This window comes from Lemur catta, chromosome 25 (genome assembly GCF_020740605.2).
Source record: "Lemur catta isolate mLemCat1 chromosome 25, mLemCat1.pri, whole genome shotgun sequence".
Classification (NCBI taxonomy): Eukaryota; Metazoa; Chordata; class Mammalia; order Primates; family Lemuridae; genus Lemur; species Lemur catta.
The window spans coordinates 6,955,436-6,978,190 of record NC_059152.1 but is presented as its reverse complement, the minus strand read 5'-3'; the positions used below and the strand labels follow the sequence as shown (position 1 = coordinate 6,978,190).

General features: G+C 44.6%; 1 protein-coding gene across 1 annotated transcript in view; it reads right to left on the bottom strand.

The window, feature by feature from the left end:
• Nucleotides 1–22,755, bottom strand: part of DISC1 (DISC1 scaffold protein) — a 199,878-nt gene that overhangs the window by 17,243 nt on the left and 159,880 nt on the right. Inside the window, exon 15 of the mRNA XM_045537033.1 lies at nucleotides 9,206–9,482. Within this exon, the coding sequence (XP_045392989.1) occupies nucleotides 9,206–9,482 (277 nt within the window). The remainder of the gene's footprint in view (nucleotides 1–9,205; nucleotides 9,483–22,755) is intronic.

The following is a 22,755-nucleotide window of genomic DNA, read 5'->3' as shown; positions in this document are numbered from 1 at the left end:
AAAAGAGGCTCAAAGAGTCACGTGACTTGGGCAAAGTGTAGATGGAAAGTAATCAGAGATGCAAACAGCACCTGAAGACACAGCGACTCTCCCCGTCCACCCTCAGAACTCTGCAAAGTCAACCCCAATTCCTGGAGGGCTCAGCCTCTCTAACAGAGACTGGTCCCCCAGGACTCAGACTCCTACTGATAGGAGGTGGTGATGATGACAACCACAATGACCTGGGATGCAGTGGTGAGCTCAGGACCATCCACCCACCCACACACGTCTATAAGACACCAGGCTGGAGGTGGAGGAAAGCAGGTGGGCACGCGGGAAAGGTGGTGAGAGTTCCTTCTCTTGAATAGGAATCTGAGTCTCTGGTCTCACCTTTCTCATCCCTCCGTGGCTTCCAAATGAACCACGTCCATTAGCTCTTCACACACTGGGCTCCTGGCCATGGGCAACTGGTAACTTTTGCAACCATTTTTACTTTTAAATTAAAATGTGGCAAAAAAGAAAAGAAAAGGAAAGAAAACCCTCATGACTGATACTCGATAATTAAAAATACCACCCACTACAAAGTCGCTGGGATTCCCAGCTGAAATGGAGTTTGGCAGGATTTGCAACTCCGAATGGATCATTTAAAATACAAGTTGTTTGGCACTTCAAAGTGTCTTTAAAAACTCTCCAGTAATTTGTCCTGTCAGGCAGTCTTTTCAGCAATTCAAATTATTATTATTATTTTTTTCCTTCCTAAACACCCATCCCATCCTTAGCCCTGGGAGTAACTGTTTCCCCTGGGTCAGAATGAAAAGTCATTGCAAGAGATAAGCGGGCTGATGGCTGAGTTCTTCCGCTTGGCCAACAGCCTCTCTCTTCAAAGCCCTGCAGACCCCACTTCTTCCAGGACAATTTCAATCCTGAGTCTCCCACCCCACCCGCCTCTGGGTGGAGAAGTTTCCTCCCTGTGTATATAACTGCCTGTCCCCCCCACTCGACAACAACAGCCTGGTGTCCTGCAGCCTCTGTAGCTCCAGCGACTGACACCTGCCTTGCTCCTAAAAAGTGCTCAGTAAATATTTGTTAATGCAATGAAGGGAGACTCTTCGATCTTACCAGGTCTTGAGGAAGCCACATTGTTTCTCAGACTGAATTATCCAAGACATCCTCTCACCAGGGTGTGGACAGCCAGGCAGGATCACTGGCAATCAGAACCCTTCTGGACGCTGAACACGTGTCTTTGCCTCAGCGCAGCCAAGACCAGCCTCATCTGCGACAGTGCCCTTGCCACCAGGGCAGCCGTGGGGTCCGGCCTGCCCGCCGCGGTACTGCCACACATGTGTCTTTTATTGGCCTCAGAAAGAGCCTACGATCTTCCCTGCTGTCCCTCCACGTGGGTACGATTCAGTAGCGCCGACTCGGCCAGGCAGTATTGCAGATATAATTTGCTTCACTCACCTCGTGATCAAAACCTGTAGGCCTGAATGGTCGGACAGAAACGTTCAGCTGTGTTGAATTAGAGCTGATGTCAAATTTCTGTCCTGCTCACCCAATTCAGAGAGTGTGATTTAAAACAGAAAATAGGATTTCCTCTGTTGGGCAGGATTTTCCCATTAAAGCAACTTTCTGAAAACATTTGTCTATAAAAGTGTACACTCCCATCCCAAAATGCATTCAAATGCTAGCCTAAGCAGATGTCTACACCACATGCACCGGTGAACACAGAGTCAGTAATGCCATAGCCAGGGTCTCCAAGGACTTTTTTACTTAAGTTAAATTTCCCATAAACAAGACTAAGTCTCTACCTATGACATTTGGAAAATATCAGCACTTTTCTTAAAACCAGAGCTCATATTCCAAGGGTAGGGAATATATTATGTAAAAATAATGATTGTTTTGATAAGAGCAAGTATCTGGTAGCAATATCCCATCAGGCTATATCTAGTGATGAGGAAATCACATTCATTATTTCTACTCTGAATAGAAAATGCACGTGGAATAGGAAACTGTTGAAGGTAAATTTCTGGGTAGCTGGTTCTACTGTGCTGCCAGCTCTGCTTAGGAGAGTCTTCCACACCAAACAGCATGTAGGTTTTTAGAAATGTTATTGATCAGTGGATGGATCTGCCGCAAATTTGAGCAGACGGGCTGCACCTTGGGTTAAGTCACTGGATCAAGACGATTCAAACAATTGATTTCTTAAAATGCTGTCAGAAGTCGTTCTAAAGGGAGAGACAGTAGGAGGTCTGCAAAAGTGTCCAGCAATAGAGCAAGAAAAATCTCATAACTGGAGTAAGAAGTCCTGCTATGGTTTTAAGATTAATCTGAGAAAACCAACGGGTAACTTTTAGGTCTATATTCTGTGCGGCAAATGCACTGTGCTAGATGCTATGCTGTAAAATCATGAATTACTTCCACACTTGCCAGGGGTCTGTGCTGTAGGGGAAGGACTGGTACCACTAGCGTGAGCCTTCATCTTGGAGCACACACTCTCTGCTATAGCTCAGCTGACTGCCCCAGGTCCCTGTTTCTCCCGGCCATGTGATAAGGCATCAGCAGTAGTTGCCTATCCACAAACATATTTAATTCCTGCAGTGAAAGTCACAGGCTACACAATAAAGAAAGGACAGGTGACGACAGAGCCGTCCCGTCTTCCTTGTAGCTATCAAGCCATCTGTGTTTACAGATTTCCAAGCCATAGCGATCTCTAAGTTTTTAAAAAGTTAAAAAATAAAAAACCATGCACTGCGCACATACAGACTTACAAGCCAAAAATGCGGCTCGAACCTCATGATGTCTGTTATGTTAAAGTCTCATTCCCTCTTCTCCAGCTTGAGGTAAACCAGATGTGATTCCGCCATCCGTGAGCTTCGCCGACGCATTAAAGCATTTGCTTGGTTCCGTATTAAAATCACAGCCTCACATATGTTCCTTTGGGCTGTTTCCCAAAATATTTGCTTGGCAAGTGCATTTCAGAAATGCTATACGGTTTTCTCTTTCTTTTTAAACTATTGTCGACATAAAGAATATTTACCCCAGACAAACGCCTTCCGTATCACAAAGAGTATCTTGCACATCGATTTGAAGTGGATTTTATAGTAAGTATTCATCTGTCCACATAGACGCTGGGTTCTGCAGTCACCGTGTACATGCCAGTAAGCAGGGAGGCACCAATTAGGACACTAGGGGGGCATCTTTATTACTCTTTATAATACAAGTATTCATTCAAATATCCAAAGTGCATGGTCACACCCTGAGTAAGTGGATATTCCTTTTTAAAGCATCCAGATGTCGTAAGTGGTAAGGAAAGCATCTGAAATATTTAGACCTCTTTAGCTCAGAGCAAGCAATGAATTGCCTTCAAGTGCCTGCATGCTTGTTTCCAAAAAGGCTTGGAGAAACAAGCTCTGAATAAAGCTAATTAACAGCACCAAACAGATTGATAAAAACAGAAATTACCTGATACTTGGTATGTGTTCGTTGCCCTGTGGTTTCTCATGTACATGAAGGACAATCTTCTAAAAGCTGTATTTCATATTACAAGATCACTCAGGAGGGTTTGGACAGCTTTTCTATTTTAGCACACTGAGCTTGAGCATCAGTCAAACAAAACCAACACCCTCTTAGAACTTTATAGAAAAAAAATCTGTTTGTAGATGACATTCATGTCATCAGCTACTACCTAAACAATCTCCATTTAACAGAAGGATTCACATTCTGGGGATAGTAACATCAAACCCTAAGACCTTTTTGTACAAGAAAATATAAATGAGCAGCAGTTGGGGATTCTTTTTCAGGGAACATGCTCTCTGAGGTGCCTGCCTGTTGCTAAGAAATACCGAACTGCAAAGAGTAAGGAGGAACTGTAAGAACCGAATCAAATGCCAGAGTTCACCCCTGCTCATTTCAGATTTAAAAGAAAAAATCAAATTTCTCAGTGTCTTTTGTAAACTGTGCAACTGTGAAACTAAGATAATTCCTGTTTTTAAATGCCGTTTAAAACTGGTTCTAGATGTTAGCCCTTCCGAGCAAGAGCATGCTTCCCACTCTGCAAAATGTCAGGCACCTGCAGCTCCCTGCAAAGAGATGGGGATACTCGGGTTGGTGACATCTGTTTGCATCACAAGGTGCTGTGATGCATCCCTCAGACTAAGAGGAAGAGCAAAGGACTACTCTTCTTTCTCACACTGCCACTCGAGCTTGCTGGGCTCGGGCCCCTCATTATGTCTGCAAAATGAGATCTTCTTTGCCTTAAGCAATGGCTCCAATACATAAATGGGGTGGGGAGGGTGGTGGCCAGTGGTGGGCAAAGAAAAAATAGCAACGTCGACAGAACAGAAAGGCAGCACATTACCCACTGGGAAAGGGGGCGCAGTGAGCCTTGCGCAGAGGTGAGACAGTCCCAGGCAGGAGCTTCACAGAACTCCAGTCCAGAACCCTCTGCTCCTAGCTAGGAAGGGTAGCAATGTCTCACAGTTACCTTCCTTCCAGGTGACGGGAAGCTCCTAACTTTAGGGGCCCTGGCCCCCAAGAGGTGGGGATATCAGACACAGCCTAGGTATGATGACGGGGGCAGCGTGTTCCTTCATTTTCCGGAAATGGGAAACCCCAGATTAAAAGTCTCAGCTACCCCGAGGACAGGGCTGAGCATTCATTGCGTAGAGCCGGCCGTAGATGCCGGCCAGGTGGTGACCATCCTGCCATCGATCCCTCAGTCCTCCTCAGCCAATGACAAGGAGTTTCCAAGGTGAAAGCGGTCTCCAGGAGCCCCGAGGGTGTCTTCCTCAGAAGTGCAGAGCTATTTTTAATTAGTGGAAGAAGTACCGCACTTAGGCCCTGGAGCACGGAGGCGGTTCCACAATGTTCCAAAAGGAGGGAAAGCGGCAGATCAGAGGAGTCCACTGGCTTCCCTCGGGCAGGGGAAGGGAGCTGACAAGCTGAGGACATTAATTAACTGAGAGAACCAGCGGGAGCCAGCTCATGGACTGCAGAAGCAGCTCCTCTCTTAGGGACTGAGCCTGTCCCCCAGCTCTGCTCCCTCCACCAAACCCGGTGAGCAAGGCCAGGCCAGGGCGGGGCCCTGCTTAGCTAGCACGCTTCCCTTCCTGTTGCTCCAGTTGTGCGTGTTTCCCTGTTTCTAAACCTATTCACATTTCTGCCAGTTGTGTTTAAAAAGCCGAATCATATAATTTAATTAAATACTACGTAAAGCAATGAAATATTAGTGTGAAAAGAAAGTGATTGTCTCCATAAAAAAACAAGTTGAAAACGTTGGAAAGACTCAGTAGCAGTTAAGAGTGGGCGGATGGCGTGGCAAGTGTTCTCTAAATTTCCAGTCCTCCTTAAAGACACCAGAACTAGAAATTGTAGGTGATGCATGACGGCTCAGGTTTACGGAACAAGGGCCATGCAAAAAGCCAATCAGTAGACCACAGACAGAAAAAAAGAATCCTTGGTCCTGTATCAAATGATTGGCAAACGAATGTGTATATTTTCAGTTAAAAAAAAAAAAGGTTTAAAATGCACATGTATCATTTTCTATGATTCTCTGCCTTTTCTGACTTTTTAATTAACTCTCCAATCACCAATCCTGATTGCATCCTGATTGCTTCTGCTGCTCTACTCTTGGGTGAGGCAGCTGGGTCTGCAATACTCCGAAATGCAGTGGAGGTAGAACTTTTCCTCACGCTCCAGCTCTTTGCTTTCTCCCGAAAGTCGTTACACCAGCTGATAGGTACGTGATCATCTGTCCCTTGTCATCGGATAAACTTGGAGGTGGAAGAGAGACATCAAGAGATCACGTAGTTTGGGACGTGCCTCTTGGAGAGCCAAAGTGAGTTTCCAGCTTTCGCAGAGCCAGTAAGCGACAGAGAAAAGACAGAATCAGATCCGCACCTGCCGCGACAGGAGAGGAAGCACTTTTGTCCGTGAGAGATTTTTCTAGAATGAGGAATCAGTTTAAGATGAGGAGGACACATGTCTTCATCATGGATCCCCTTTTCCAGCTTGCTTTTCACATGACATTGAGTAAAAAGGAACGGAGATGCCTGCGTTGGGGCCTAGAACATGATACCCCAAACCGTGGCACTTTGGCTCACAGAGCACTTTGGACTCAAGGAAACTGGGAAGCCTCGGGTGCAAGGTCTCTCTGGTCTTCTCCGGCCCTCCTGTCTCCCAACCCCAGATGCAAGCCGTAGAAACCAGAATTCCTCTTCCCCAAGCTGGGTTCATAAGAAACCAGGACTCTTCTCCCCACAAAGCAAGCCATAAATCCTGGCAAGGTCACTCTCTCGCTTCTCCCTGGGAGAATACATGTATCTCCGGCCAAGTATTAGTTGCTGTTTTATGCAAAGAGTACATTATAAACATTCACTGGTCTATTACCGTTAGATCACCCTCTTTTGTCCAATCTCTTTCTTCATAGCTACTGATTCTTCATTAGACCTAAACACAAAAATACACAATTTTCCCTAGGTCTTCGGCTCTTCGTTTCTGAAGGCTCTCGTGTCATACAAAACTTTGATTACATAAATTTGTTACGCTTTTCTCTTATTAACTTATCTTTTGTTATAGGAGAGTCAGGCTGCGACCCTTACGATGGGTGAGCAAATGTATCACACCTTTTTGCTCCTAAACTTACAACGAGCTTTGGAGACGTAAATCCGAACAAATGGAGCTGCATGGGTGGATTGTCTCACATTGCTAATTCCTTTCATAAACACTGCCTGGGATGGCACGAGTGACGTTGCCTCTTTGGTGGCAGCGACTGGCTCAGAAAGGAAGCAGCTGGGCTGAGAAGTCAGTGGGGAGTGACACTGCCTAGGGAGCTCCACAGGAGGCGAGCACAGCATGTAGAAACAGAAAGCACCCCAGCAGGACAGGGTCGCAGACAGGAAAGAAAAAATTGCGCAGGTAAAATGGGCAGAACAGCCAGTTTCAAAGAGCAACTTCCCAGCCAAGGAAGCCTGGCTCATGGAGTTCCCCAGCTCCTGTCTGGCCCCCGTGCAATTTCTGTGACATCTGTGAACCTGGGCCAACAGCAGCTGATTGTTTCCAGAGTCCTCGGAAAGGCGGAAAGGCTCGGAGGAGAGCTGCAATGAAACCGAAAAAGAAAGAAAAAGAAAAGGGCTCTTGCAATTCGAGGAAGTGCATAGACTTCCTCTGCAACAAAGCCCAGAGCAACTTACTTTGCCTTAATGGGCCTGGCTGTAAAATGGGGAAATGGCGCTCGCTCACGGCCTGGCAGGGACCATAAACACAGGGAAGGGTTTAATTAATGACAAAGCGCTTGTGAGAACAAAGTACCACCAGAATGCACGGCCCCGCATCGGCCAGATGAGCACAGCAAAGGCTTTGAAAACCCATCTCCCTGTGGACGTCTATAAGAAGTCAGCAATTTTTCATGGAAGATTTGGGTCAAAAAGAAATTGACTGCCTTCAGGGCATCGTGCTTCAATAGAGAAACCGGCCCAGGATGGCCACGGCCCAGGGCCCAGCGGGGAGCTCCAAAGCTAAACCAGCCCAGAGCTGCAAAGCAAACAGACATTTTAGCCAGGGGGATAAATGCACAAGTACTCGGACGGCAATGGCTTCCCGAAAACACAGGCAGGAAAACAAAGACACCTTTCTAATGAGACCCTTAGTTGCCATTTCTCTGCTTTCAGCCGTCTAAAATCCTGGGCTGCAGGACAAGCAGGATTTTCCCTTTGTTGAATCTTTCTCTTCTTGGGATACAGAAGATTTCCATCACACCCCTCTCAAATTCCTTTCCATGGGCGAGGGAAAGATATTATTTTTCCTCCCCTACAGGAGGGAGGGGGGGAAGGGAGGAAATTCCTGGTTGACACTTGCTCTGCTGAATCAGTCCTGACCTCCGGCAGAGTCAGTGACCCATCACTGACTGCATCACACAGCTGGCCTGGCTGCCGCTGGCCCCATCCCAAGCTTCTCCGGGTAGCTCACCTTGGAGAGCCAGCCCGACCTTCAGAGACTTGTCCCCAGAGCCTGCGGTTCCTTCCACCCTGGGCTCCTATTCCCTTGCTTAGGCTGCACTTCCCTCCACACCGGAATATTCTTCCACGCCGTCCACCTGCAGCAGGTGGTAGGTTTTCAACACCTCCGTCTACCCAGAGCACTGGGGGCCAGGCTTTCCTGTCTGACCTGGGTTAACAAAGGTGTTCAGAGGTTGGTAGCTCAGGGTAGAGCCTACTGTACTGAGCCAGCAGGGATTCAGAGTGGCAATAGCTGCTTTCTTATAATGTCATTCAATGCAAATACAGGGTCAAAGGTCAGTTTTTTAAGCAGCCCGGAAGGCAGTGACTGACCACACAAGTGCCTGCTCTGCAAAGAGCATGGTGCTGCAGACAGGACACGAGCCACGGGGCCAGCCTGGGGGGCGGGCAGCACTCTCCCCACCCACCTGCAGTGAGTCCTGGCACAGGTAACATCTAACATCAACCATGAAACCTGAAGGCCAAGTGGCACGTTCTTCCAGGTGCCCCACGCTTTTATTTCCTTTTCATACTCAGAACACTGGAGAACCTGGCCAGGCAGAGAGCTCGGAAGCCTCAGGGCACGGAACAGAAATGGGGGGAAATTCCTAGGGCCTGTCACTGAAAGGACTTCCGCTGGGGTGGGAGAGGGACTGCGAGAAGGGGCAGGGGAAGGGAGAGTTAAATAAAACTACATTTTAATTTGTAATACATATATCTCCGGCCAAGTGTTAGTTGTTGTTTTTATGGAAAGAGTACATTATAAACATTCATTGTGATCTGGTTTTAGCAAAAACAATTAACGGGATGTATGCATATATTTGAATGTTTCATTCTAATAAATATTAATATTGTAATATATAGATTATAAATATATAATTAAATACCCTACATGACATATAATATATAGCATATGCAATAACTATTTGCTATATATAGGATATATGTAATGTATGCTATATTCGACTGTATATTCTAACTCTAGCCGTTAAATTAGAATGAGAACAGAACTAAATATTCTAAAGATTTTTTTTTTTTGCTCTTGTATATTTTAAACGTCTACAAACATTCTACATTATCTTGTACTCTTATTCAAGAGTTATTAAAACCTTACAGAGCTAGTATGGTTGGATGGGAAGCCCTCCCGGTATTCACTGCCCCCATTTGGAACGTGGTCCCAAAGCACCCCAAAGAGGACAGCTCAGCGGGCTGTGGGGAAAGGACAGACCGACCTCCTTCTGCTCTCCTGCAGCGCCATGCGGAGAGGGGATCGGGGGAGCCCTCCATTCTTCAAATGCCTGCAAAGGGGTCTTCCTCTCGTCTTCGGAGTGGGGCCTGGGGTGGACGGCTGCAGTGTCTGCACGGACAGCCCCCTCTGCATCCTCCACCTGCCTCTCATCTTCCACAGATGGGCCTCCACTGGCTTCCTGGAGTTGCAGGCTCTGGATAAGCAACCGACAAGTTTCCAAGTCGGCTTCCCACACTTTTCCAAGCAGAGGACACGTGCAGCTAAGACACAGAGGGGGGCGGAACAAGGCATCAAAATGAACTCAGCGATGCTTCATCATGCCAAGTCAATAGCTTGTCTACCTGGCTAAAAGTCAGCTAGTCATCTTATACTTAACGACTTGATTTCACACAGTGATGGATTATTTCAGTCAGAAGATTCAGAAGGGCCAAATTGGTATACCATTAAGTCACCATGAAATGTGTTGGTCCTTCTTAGCTATTCGGTCCACAGGGCCATCCAAAATCCTGTATAGTTTTTCAGACTCACTGGCCCAATATAACACAGCCCCTGTCCATGTCTGTGTTTCAGCCCTACTAGCTTTCTTCAAGTCCTCACTCCTGCCCAGATCTCCCGGCTAAGCACATACTTTTACATGTGCTATTTCATGTGCCTGCACCCTCTCCCCCCATCATCTCCCCCAACACACACCCCACCCCAAGCCTCCAACTGGCTAAATCTTATTATCCTTAGATCTTAGCTTAAATAACATTTCCTTGGGGGAAACCCTCCCTGCCTCCCAATGAGAAATTTATGATAGGTTTCTTTGCATCCTGTACTTTTCCTTCAGAGTATTTACCACAATTCTAATTATTTATGTGATTATTGGTTCTTTTCTCTGAGGGTAGTGCTTATATCTATCTTGTTCTCTACTCTGTGGCTGGAACATAACATGGACCATGAACTCAAATTCCTAGAATGCCCAGCATGTACCGTAAATGAGTGGAGCAGAGCAGGGATGATATAAACCATAACATCTGATATTCAGCCTCAGTGGCAGAAAGGAGGACATTTCCTTTATAGGGAGCACTTCATCAGCTCATGCCAACTAAAGCTTTGAGGAATATAGACTCAATGTTGACAAAAATTTGACTTTCCATAGAAAGCCAAAAATGTAGAATTTTCAATGAAAAAATATATTTTTCATCCATCCATCCCACTTTATGCTAGATATTTCCTACAGATCTATCTTCCATTTAATAATCCTTCCTTCTACTGTATCTAGTCTGCTATTCAGTCCATCCATTTAGTTACTTTTGTTTATTTTGTTTGTTTGTTTGTTTGTTTGTTTTTTGAGACAGAGTCTCCCTTTGTTGCCCGGGCTAGAGTGAATGCCGTGGCGTCAGCCTAGCTCACAGCAACCTCAAACTCCTGGGCTTAAGCGATCCTACTGCCTCAGCCTCCCGAGTAGCTGGGACTACAGGCATGTGCCACCATGCCTGGCTAATTTTTTCTATACATATTTTTAGTTGTCCAGATAATTTTTATTTCTATTTTTAGTAGAGACGGGGTCTCGCTCAGGCTGGTCTCGAACTCCTGACCTCGAGCAATCTGTCTGCCTCGGCCTCCCAGAGGGCTAGGATTACAGGCGTGAGCCACCGCGCCCGGCCCATCTAGTTACTTTTGATTTGATTTTCCGTTATATATTCCAGTTCTCTGTTGAAATTCTCTACCATGACCTCTATTTTCTTGAACATATTAATCACCATTATTTTAAAGCCCATGTCTATGAATGATTAAATTAGAAGGAAAAAGAAAGAATGAGACAGAAGCAATATTAGAAGACATATCAGCTAAGAACATTCACAAATTGGCAAAGGACATCAAACAACATATTTAGGAAGCACTACATCTCAAAGTAGGAAAAGATCAAAGAAAACACACACTGAGGCTCATCGTAAGGAAACTGCCAAGCACCAAAGACAGAACAAAACTCTCAAAAGCTGCCAGAGGGGGAAAAAAACCACACACATTAACTTCAAAGGAACAAAATTCTGGGTGACAGAAATGATGAAAGTTAGGAGACAATAAAACAACATCTTAAAAATGATGAAAGAAATATAGCTGCCAATCTAGAATTGTATAATTATTTTCAATCTTCTTCAAAAATAAAAGTAAAATAAAGGCATTTTAAGATAAACAAAATCTGAGAGAATTCATTGGCAGTACATCCATAATAAAGGAAATGATCCCAGACAGAAGCAAGGACAAGTGTGAAGGAATGAATGAAGGACAACGGGAAGAGTAAATATGTGTGTAAGCCAACGTGAAGATTAATGTACAAAACAACAATAATAATTTCTTTCTGCTCTAAGATATATTTAAAATTAAAATTCATGACCAACAGCACTAAGAGAAAGAGGGAATAAAAGGAATTAAAGTATTCTTAGGTACTTGCATTATCCTAGAAGTAGTAAAAGTACTCCTTTATATTAGGCTAAAAATTCAGGGATTTGTACTGAACTCTTTATGGTAAAAATAAAACACAGAGGTTAAAAGGATTCTTTATTCAGTTAATATGGGGGAAATTAAAAAGAATTAATTAAATACTGCTTTAACAAAAACAACAAAGGAGACAGGAGTGAACATGGTACAGATAGGAAAAATAGTAAAATAGAAATATTAATACCAAAATTACATCAGAAATTGTATTAAATATAAATTGATAAATACTATATTTAAAAAGCAAAGATTCTGGATTAGAATAAAAAATCAAAATCCAATTACATGTTGCTTACAAGAAACATACATTAAACATAAGGATACAAACAGATTGTAAGTAAAAGGATAGGAATGATATAACGACAAAGCATTATTAGAGATAAAGTATAGTGGGGAAAGGACAGTTTTTTGAACATATTGTCTAATATTATGTCAGCTGGATATCACTATAGGAAAAAAATCAAATTATGATTACTGGCTCACGTGATACAAATATCAATATTGGGTGGATTGTAGATCAGAATGTGAAAGGTAAAACAAGTAAACTTAGCATATGACAATATCATTATGATTTTGTGGCAAGCAGAACATAAAAATAATATAAAAACAATATAAACAGAATGTAAAAAGTACTAACCATAATGAAAACAAGTGATAAATTTGGCTTCCTTCATAGTAAGGACTTAGGGATCAAAAAGAATCAACTGAATGAAATGGCCAGCCACACAGTGGGAGAAATTATTTCTAATACATATAACCAACAAAGGGCTGATTGCAGAATATAAATAGGACTCCAACCAGTCAGTAAGAAAGAGATAGAAAACCCAATTTTAAAAGTGGGGACAGGCAGTAAAGACTGAACAGGTACTTCATAAAACAGGGCCTCTGAATGGCCAATAAGGAACTTATGAAAAGATGCTCAAATACCATTAATCATCAGGAAAATGCACATTAAATCACACTGTGATACACTACACATCAACAAAATAGCTAAAATTTAAAAGCCTGACAATACCAAGTTTTGGACAAGATAGGGAGCTATGAAACCCTCCCTGGCTCCTTAGGTAGAATGTGATGAGATTAAAGCAATCGACCTATGACAACCCACTGGACAAGTCTTTGTAGTTATTACATAAGAACTATAGATTGGGTAAGATCAGTAGTTCATTCTGCCCGAAATTCAACCTGCCAGTGACAATAAGAGATACTAAATATTTTTGCAGAAGGGCAGTACAGCTACTCATCATCTTCATCATCATCTTCATCATCATCCCCATCCCCACCCCCATCATCACCACCATTGTTAACAGTTGTTGCTCAGGTACTGTTCTAGGATATAGTATGTCATTTAGTCCTCAAAATAACCTCATGAGGCAGATAGTATTACTACATTGTGGAGTTTTTAAAGCATAAATTTCAATCCTTTGACATTCCTACAATAAAGAGCTGGTGTCTAGGTCCTCCCGCCTTGAATCTGAGCTGGTCTTAGTGCCTTCCTCGTAACGCATGGAACACAGAGGAAGTAATGCCACGCAACTTCCAAGGCTGGGTAGAGAAAGGCCCTGTAGCTTCCACCTGGTTCCTTTGGGACATGTGCGTTGTGGGAAGCCAGCTCCCATGCAAGGAATCCACCTACCCTGAGAGTGCCATGCTGGAGACACTACCTGTAGTCATTGGCCCACGGCCCCAGCTGGGATCTCAGGGGACGGCCACTGCCCACTGCCAGCCCATGCAGAGAAATGCCTAGGCAAATTGAGGACTCACCAAATTGTGAGCAAAGTAAAACGACTGTGTTAGGACTGGCCTCTGTTTTGCAGGGCAGAAAATCAAAGTTACATCCTGATCATAAGCATGATGAGTTTCCCTTTCCTCTTGTGGATAAGCCAGCTAGTCACCAATTTTTACAGTCCTTTGCAACTCTGCAGCCTACTTAAAACTCAAAGTAACAAGTTTTTTTCTGTTTTTTTCTGTTTTTTTTTTTTTTTTGGTTTGGTTTTTTTCCCTGTATCACTTGGCAGCACACCAGGGTGAAGAAGGAAAGAGAATAACACCAGAAATAATTAGATAGATAATTATCTGGAGCAAGTATTGAACACTCGGTTTTAGGACACAAAATCAAAGTTATCAGGGATCCCCATCAAACCAGCCCCTCCTGTTAGTTTTGCTATTTATATTCATGGTCTCTGTATTCCTGCCATCATCCTGGCTGGCTTGTTTTCTCTGGTCCCATCAGAATTCAGCCACTTACGGGCAGGGGGCCTGTCTCGTGCCAACTCCTCTCTTCCCTGTGCCCAGCCCAGTGCTGACATACGCCACAAACTCAATGCATGTTAAGAGAGGAGACTGAACGAAGGCTAGAAATCTTGGTCATCTTTAATACTTCTCTTTCCCTCAACGCCCACATCCAATCACAGATTATAAATTGAGAATATTGTTCATATCTATTTTTCCCCATTTCAACTACTACCCCAAATTAAGCATTTCATGTCTTCATTCCAGGCAAACTACATGAATGACGAGCCTTCCTGCCCTCGTATGTGTCATGCCTCCATCTGTCATTGCTCCAAAACTGTTAATGGCCCCCATTCCTTGCCAAGTGGAGAGCAAAGTTCTGCAAGGCCTTTCCCAGGACGACCTCAGCCCTGCCCTGGGCTCCTCCACCCACAGTAGCCCTGTGAGTTCTCCAGATGTCAGCAAGGCGGGCCACGCACCCCTCCCAGGACAAATGCACAGGTATCTAATTAGAGGTGACTGTTTCTTGTCCCTTTCCTTCTCCAAAATCTCCACTCAGTTCATCAAGGCCCATCTCAGGGTCAATGTCACTTCAGTACAAAACCCTTCCCTGATCCCCACAACCGTATATGACGTCTCCTTTCCCTCAGCCACATGGCACCCTGCAGTGCTCCTGAATCTCTGGGTTTCGCGTACATACGCCTTCTTCTACTGTTTGTACTTAAGGAGGTTCGAGAATACTTCATACTCATTTTTTAAAATCCTAAGGAAGGATATATTCTAGCAAGATGTCACCCACAATAGGAAATCAATAACCACTTAGTGAACTGAATGAACATTCAGAAAAGCCATGTGCAAAGGACTTCCCCAATTTGAAGCAAAAAAAAAAAAAAAAGGCAATTAAGTTTAAAAATATCCACCCTAATAAAAGTTAATAAGGGAAACGCCCTGCTGATAAGTGGTCGCAACAGATTGGCGAAACTAAAGTCTCATCATTCCGCTCCCTTTGGCCATCTAGTATCGGCTTCCACGCTGCCCAATGACCACATGAGAATTTTAAATTATTTGTCTCTAATTTTGAAGTGGGGAAAACCTTTCTAAGCAAAACACAAAGTCTGGAAATCAAAAAAGAAAAATAGTGATAAATCTAAATATATATAAATGCAAACTTCCAAATGGCCAAAGTGCCATAAATGAAAGTCAAACTACAAATGACATATTGGGAGAAAATATTTCTAACACGTAGCATGGTCCATGAGTCAAATTTCTTAACCAGCAAAGAGTTTTGAAAGTCAATAAGTAAAAAGCAAATATCCCATGAGATAATAGGCAAACAAGCAGAAGAAGAAATAGAAACGGCCAATCAATATATGAAAAGATTTGCGTTCAGCATGAAGATGAGCAGAGTAGGAGACAAAGGTCTGAAAGTTGCATAATTCACTGTTTTATGGGTGGGGGATTGGTCTTTTTAAGGACAGTAATTTGGCAATATTGGTCAAAATTAAAAATGCATATGCTCTCTGCACTAGCTATTCCTCTTCTAAGCATTTACCCTACAGAAAGATTCAGACAAGGAAAGAGATATGCAAAGAAGTATTATCATTGCAACATGAAAAATAACTGGAAACAACCAAATGGAGAAAACTGAAATCAACCAAGTTTACTGTTACATATCATGCAGCCATTTTTATCTCTTCAAATGCCTTCAGTGAAAAAGAGGGCACGATATTCTGTTACGATCCCATCTGAATTTTCTAAAAGTAACAAGAGGACAGGCAAATATAGGCATATGCACTACTGAGATATTTCTGGAAGGACCCACTTGAAACCATTAACAGCGTCCTCATGGTTGGGGGAGGGTCAAAGGAGCTTTTCCTTTACATCTTACTCCTTTCTGTTGTATTTCTTAATTTTTCATTCCAATAAACTTGGGACATCCTTTTCTAACAAGAAAGAAAATTTAAACTATACTTTATCCACTTATTTTCCTCTTGTTGTTTTTGCCAAAATGTGCACGGTCCTTAATTTCGGTGCTAAACGTCCCCCCGCACTTTGCACAGAAGTCCTTGTGAGGGTTTGGAGGCGCCACGTTTTGATCGGTGCAAGCTGAAAGTCAGGGAGACTGGCTTCCTAATAAATGCCCTTCAGACGTACGAGAGCTACGCTGAGCCCTGAGAACTACAGGATAAATGGAAACACATGCCACCCTAAGAGCAGCCAAGGAATTTTAAAGGGAAACAGGAGCAAGACAAGGAGTGAGTGAGTGCGCCTTGCAAATCGCCTGCCAGCTTATCTCCTGAATACATTCCGGGAACTGGTGCAAAAAGAATAGGAGCTGGCCAAACCCCGCACTATAGCTGAAATATATTATTCTTCCAATCTCTCAGAACACGCGCTTTCCAAAGAGCGCTCGCTAATAATGCGCGCCAAGAGAGTGGGATGCAGACAGAGCTGCTAAAGAGCTCACACCCCAAATATTTTATCTGACAAATGTGCAGGCCAAAGAGTTAAGGAGGCAAGGATTACGTGCAGCTAAGTAGACATGTATATCTGGCTGTCAGAGAAAGAAAGTATAGAAATGTCCCCAAACTATTTTGTGTCCTAGAGAGAACAGTTAAAGAGTCTTATGCATAAGCGATGCAGCTATGTGCACGCTCACCAGCCTGCTGAGGCTGACGGCTCCGCGTGAAAACCACAGGACAGAGAGTTGGGGCTTTGGCTGGGTGAAGCCTCCATGGAGCAGTGTCATTTTGAACATCTTAGGGACGCTTTCTCTTGTGTCTGGTACTCCCCAGCCACAAACCAAAGAAGGTGGTGATGCTACCTCCAAACACAGTAATTATGGCTCAGGAGACTTCTATGACCAAGCAAGGAGCAGAAGGGGGGAAATGTCCCAGCAACGGTTGGAGGGAGAGAGCCTCTGTTTCTAACGTTGAAAAAGATGCAGAGCAAGCCCTGCAACCTCGTGAGGTGTGTCCTTGCAGGGGTCGCAGAGTCATTTCTAGTGCCTGAAAACAAAAGATGTGAGCAACTTCTCCCTCTGGCAAAGGAAGCCTACTCATGACTTCTTTATGAATGGCAGAGCACGAGCGTGAGATGGAAAGTGGAGAAGGGAGAACCGTGGGCTTCGTCTGACCTGACAGGCTGCCAGCCTGTCACCCCACATGCACAGAGGGGGTGAGGAATGTGACAAGAGTATTAAGGAGCAGTGCAAACCAATCACATCTGCTTCTGGTCTGAGCAGGCTTGTCTCGACCTCTCACTCCCGCCACGGTCCCATGGTGTAAACACCTTCAGGGGTGGGCAGTGCTGTCAGGGAGGGGCAGGGGCACAGGGAGCTTTGCCCAGGAGGGAGGTGCCCTCGGGCTGTCCGCACTTCTGCTCACCTTTGCCTCTGTCTTTCAAGGACCTTTGTGGGCCGGGCTCTCTGCTCTGCAAGTCAGGCAGTGCCTCGTGTGCGTGGTGTGACCAGGGTCCCATGAAGTGTGATGTGACAGAACCACTAGACAATCCAGAGAAATACCCATTTCTCTTTCCCCATAACTGAGAGGCCCTAAGTGTTATATGGATACTTATTGATGTGAGGATGGACGTGGCTCACTGATGAAGTACAAAGAGCTGGAAAGACTGCAGGACCAGTGGCTGGGGGCAAGGGTTGAAAACATCACCTCTCGGGTCCTAAACTGGGCAGTGCTGCAAGTTCCATCCTGGAAGCAAAGGGAGACCCCCCCCGCCGCCCAGCTCTGCTACTAGGCAAGTCACTGAACTCACTGTGTGTCGGATGTTTCCTCATCCGTAACAGAATGATTGCGGGACTGCTCAGAGGATTGCACAAGATACTGCATGTGAAGGACTTAGACCTGTGCCTGTCCCACAGCCACCAGCTTTCTCACTGCTGCTCACATGACCGGCTCAACTCCATCCTCCCAGTTCTGCAGTTTCTCACAGTAAGCAATTCTCCAGCCCTTGTCTCAGGCAATGCTCTCTTTATCCCTTAAAACCCAGACCAAAAGATGCTCTTCGAAGCTCTTCCTTACCCTTCTTGGAAAAGTTGGTTATTCTTCCTTTGTAGCCTTGTAGGTACAGCCTTGTGTCCCTGATTTTGACATATATGTTTGAATTATCCTCATACATGTACTTCCCTACCAAAGCAAGGACTCTTCAAGGTCAGAGCATGTCCTTGATAAAGGAATCAGCCCGTGAGTGAGCACATTTCCTAAAGGGCTGCTTTAGTCTGCCTTGCGTTCTCCTTAGGCCTCCATCAGGGATCAGAGGAATCAAAGTCCGGAGCAGGGCATGGAAGTGGGCTTCCAGCAGGACCCTCGGCGCGGCTTACCGTCCGCTGAAGCAACACGAAGACTTAATTCTGTCTTAGTCCATTCTGACTGCTATAACAAAAATACCATAAACCGGGTAGCTCATAAACAACAGAAGTCTATTTCTCAAAGTACTAAAGGGGTAGGAAGTCTAAGATCAAACTAGTGCCGGCAAGTTCGGCACTAAGCATCATTCGTGAGGGTCCCACCCTCGTGACCTAATCACCCCCAGAGGGCTCGCCTCTTAATATCATTGCAATGAAGCTTGGGTGTCAATATATGAATTTTGGAGGGACATAAACATTCAGATCATAACAGATTCTTCAAAAGGCATATGATTTTAAAAGATGATGAATGTGCCTATTAATCACTTGAGGAAGCTTGTTAAAATGCAGGTTCTGATTTGTAGGTCGGGGTGGCGCCTTGGGATTCTGCGTCTTTAAACACATCCACATGCTATCAGTGCTGCTGGTCCACAGTAGACAATTTGAATAGCAAGGACCAAATTGTGGGTCTTACACGCTAAAACCGACAGCCTCTGGAATGCCAAAGCACACGCACCCACAGGACTGGGATACAAACTGAGCTGAATTTCAGTACACGTGATAACATGCACACGAAACAGGACAAGCTCAGACAGGTATTACTGGGGCTTTCTAAGATACCTTTAGAGTTTAGGACAGCTCATTACTAACACCAAAGAACTGGGAAGCCTGCATATATTCAGGCCTTTCATCGCAGCTCAGAAAAAGATAACTGGAGTACCAGGTTTCTAGACCCTTCCTGTCTGTTCAGAAGGAAATCTAGCAAAGAAATAGCTTTTCCTCATTTGGGCTTTCATCTCCCACCTCTAGGAAACTGTCTAGAAAAGCGAGGACAGTCAATAAACTCATGTTGTTTATAAAGAATTTGCATGGCGTTGATTGTTTATGCATATAAGAGATCGGATTAAAACTCTGCAGGCAGATGGAAGACTGCTGGCAGCAAGGCCATTGGCAAACACTGTCGATACAAGGCACATCTTAGCCCCGTCCTCCTGGCTCAGCTTCCAGCTGCTAAAGAGGGCAACGGGAAGGAGCAGTCCTGAGGCATTCAGGCTCAGAGAGGAAATGTATCAGCGGCCAGAAGAATCCAGAGTGTCTTACAGCTGAATTGTGCATCAACAGCTCGATCCCCAGAACACAAAGTCTCATGAAGTCTGAAATCTAAATCGAAGTCTAAAAATAGCACGATAAAATGATTTCCTTCTTTCACTCCACCAGAGAGCAAGCACGCTGACATCAGTATCTGCAGGGCACAACCGACTTCTCCGAGTGTACGCCGAGAGAACGATTACACAACTGCCCTTTCTCGGGAGCAGACAGTCTGCGTCAGAAAAGACAGGAGGGAAGGCAATTACTCTGTTGCTGAAAACCAATAATGGGTATTTGATTATGATTATTAATGGGGGGGAAATGAGACAGACCGCTGAGCACGCGCCTGCCACTGAGTGGATCCATAGGACATTCCAAGAGGGGGATTAATTTCTGTTTTCTTTTCATCTCTCAGCCAGGCATCTGAACGAGACACCAAACTTTAAGCGCAGGCCTGTCACAGCCTTATCAATATGCAGTGCCACTGCACTCTGGTCACATTATCTCCACTGGATACACCGAGTGACAGGCCCCTTGCTGCGGGGATTGTTTTCCCTTTGACTCTAAGTGTGAGGCAGATGAATCAGGGTAACTGACTTGTCAGATACAGGAAACTAATTTCCAAGACATCAGAAAGACATTTGGCAGCAAATATTTACTTCTCTGTTTGTTTCCTACTGATACTGAACATACATGATCTAATCTGGAGGATGCAGGGTTTACAGTTTCTGCGAACAAAGGGATATTGTAGCTCATTCTAAGGAAAACAATGCCATCAATTCAGTGCCTGGTGGAAACACTCTGCAGCTTGAAGTATATTTGTCTTCAGAGGATAAAAGGGACCATGAGGAATGTAGGGAAAGACGAGAGAATGTGATTTCTCTGACTTTATATTGCTCCCTAAAAACCAGTTCCCCTACACCACCTTACCCGGCCACTGAATTTTCAATAGAATGTCTGCACCAGGTCCACATAAACATGGCAGCTTCCCCCAGGGATGGCTATTAGCAACTCGAGATCCCAGATGGGAAAAGCTGAGCACAGGGAGGACTGGATTAGAAGATGCTGGAAGAGACTGGTGTGTGTCCACCTCTCTGTGCCCAGCTGGGTACAAGGCACTTTCCATGCATGATTTCATCCTATTGTACAATTTCACTGTGAGGTGAGTGTTATTATTATAATCTCAACTCTACATAGCAGGACACAGGCTCATGAGTGTCCGGTGTTTGCTCAGTTCCTAGCTAGCTAATTGGTGGATCTGAGATTAGATCCCATCCCGATGACAAAACCCATTGTATGCTGGTGCCTCATTTTAGGCGAAACATTTCAAAGTCTCCTTCTGCACCTGGGGAACACAATCTTTTACTCTACACTGAAACCAAACAGAACACTTAGGAACTCACACGGCTAGTCATTTTGGAGTCAAATACACAGCAAGAGACACACAAAGCCATCCTTACCTGATATATTTTGTGTGTGTGTGTGTGTGTGTGTGTGTGTGTGTGTGCATGTTTGGCCTTGCTCATTTTTGTGAAAATATAGAAACACTTCTCTGGAGATGACAGAAATGGCATTAGTTGCAAATGGTAACGCACACAGACATTCATTACTATGTGCAAAACTGAACACGCTTCCCTATGCTGCCAGTTATAAACACCAAATTTCAATGGAAAACAATTTCAAAATCCTGTGTATGAATGCACACACACACATGTACACACACATGCGTATGCGTGTCATGACACACTTCCCGACCTCTAATCCTGACTGTCTGCCCAGGGCTCTAGTCTCCAGCCGCTTCAATGCTTCTCCTTCTACGATTGCCACTGGCAGCAAACGTGGACTGAGCATGTGCTGTGCATGTTGAAAACATGATTTTCATATCATTCAATCTGCATAAGAGCACATGGGGGAGGGCACCATTTTATTTCCTTTTATACACAGAGGAATCAAAATTTAGAGAGATCAAATAACGTGCCCAAAGTCACCAAACTGGAAAGGGTTGAGGTGGCCAGGATCACATGATCTGACCCCAGAATCCACATCCTTGACCCTGTGTCACCCTGTTTCCTCCAAGCCCTTTCAGTTCATGTCCTTGCCAGTCACCGGCTCTTCCCTGTGCCAGCCCCTAATCCCGACGCTTCCCTGTTCCTGGCCAGCTCAGCCAGCAACTCATCCAACTCAAACGCAACCCTTTCTTGGCACCTTCCTTGGGCCTCCCTTTTATGCAGAACTAGTTTCCACCCCCCTTTTCCCTCCTACAGCTCTTCATGCGTGTCTACAATACCATCTTCCTCGTGTCCCAGCCACAAGACAGCAGGCCAGACCCCCACTCATCCCTGTGTCGCCAGCACCTGGCACGGAGCCTGGCTCACGGGCAGAGCTCCGCGTAGAATTGCCTGAAAGCCCGTCACTTGTTCCGTGTTTCGTTGTGTTACTCCCCACGCCTATTAGGGGTTATGAACATTTTATCAAGATCTTCCAAGTGACAACTCTTTATACTCATAACAATGATTTTGAACTTTCCCTCTCCTGTTTTTGTCTCGAAGGAACCCAAAGTCCATCAAACTATACTCGAAATATTATTATCTAGTATTTTAATCACCTCAATCATCCAATTTCTCCACTTCTCTAGGTTTGGGTAGGGTGTCTTATTGTGGAAGTTAAGCTACTGGAACTCTATCAAACTACAGATAAGCACGTTTCTCCCTTAAAATCCATGTGAAAAGGTCTGGATGTGAGTGAGTTGGTCTGTTACCAGGTTTTCAATAAGCCCATTTTCACTTTTTTTTTTTTTTTTGAGGACCTGGACATATTTATTTTCCTGATTTAAGAAAAAAGACCAGTAAAGTGGCTCAATAAAAAAAAATAACCAATAATGTTGATTTAAGATTTGTTGAGTTTGTTTTACGTGACTGTCGTGGTTTCAGCATCCAGGTTTTTTTGGTTTGTTTTCGATCAAGCTCAAACTCTGAGACAATGTCAGAGATAAACACACAGAGAGAGATTCATGGGTCCCACTCTGAGACCACCGAGAAGGCCACAGACACGCCGCCCTCCCCATCCTGGGCCACACACCTGAATCACGCGTCTCTGCCCTGCTTAGTGTGTACAGCTGCAGGAAATACCTTGTTACAGATATAAACATTTACTCCTGTAAGAAAAAGAAATCTAACTTAAAAACCACAGAAACAGCCCTAGCTTCGGAGAAAGATCTGAACATAGGGCTTCAAGTGTGAAGAAGAAGAGACTGGAGCTTTGGTGGGTTGTTGCTGATGTTTATAAACCACGTCCTCCAACATGCTTGTTCTCGTGTTTCAACAGCAGATCGGCAGCCTCTGTGATCCAGAGGACGTGGCTGATTTGAAGGA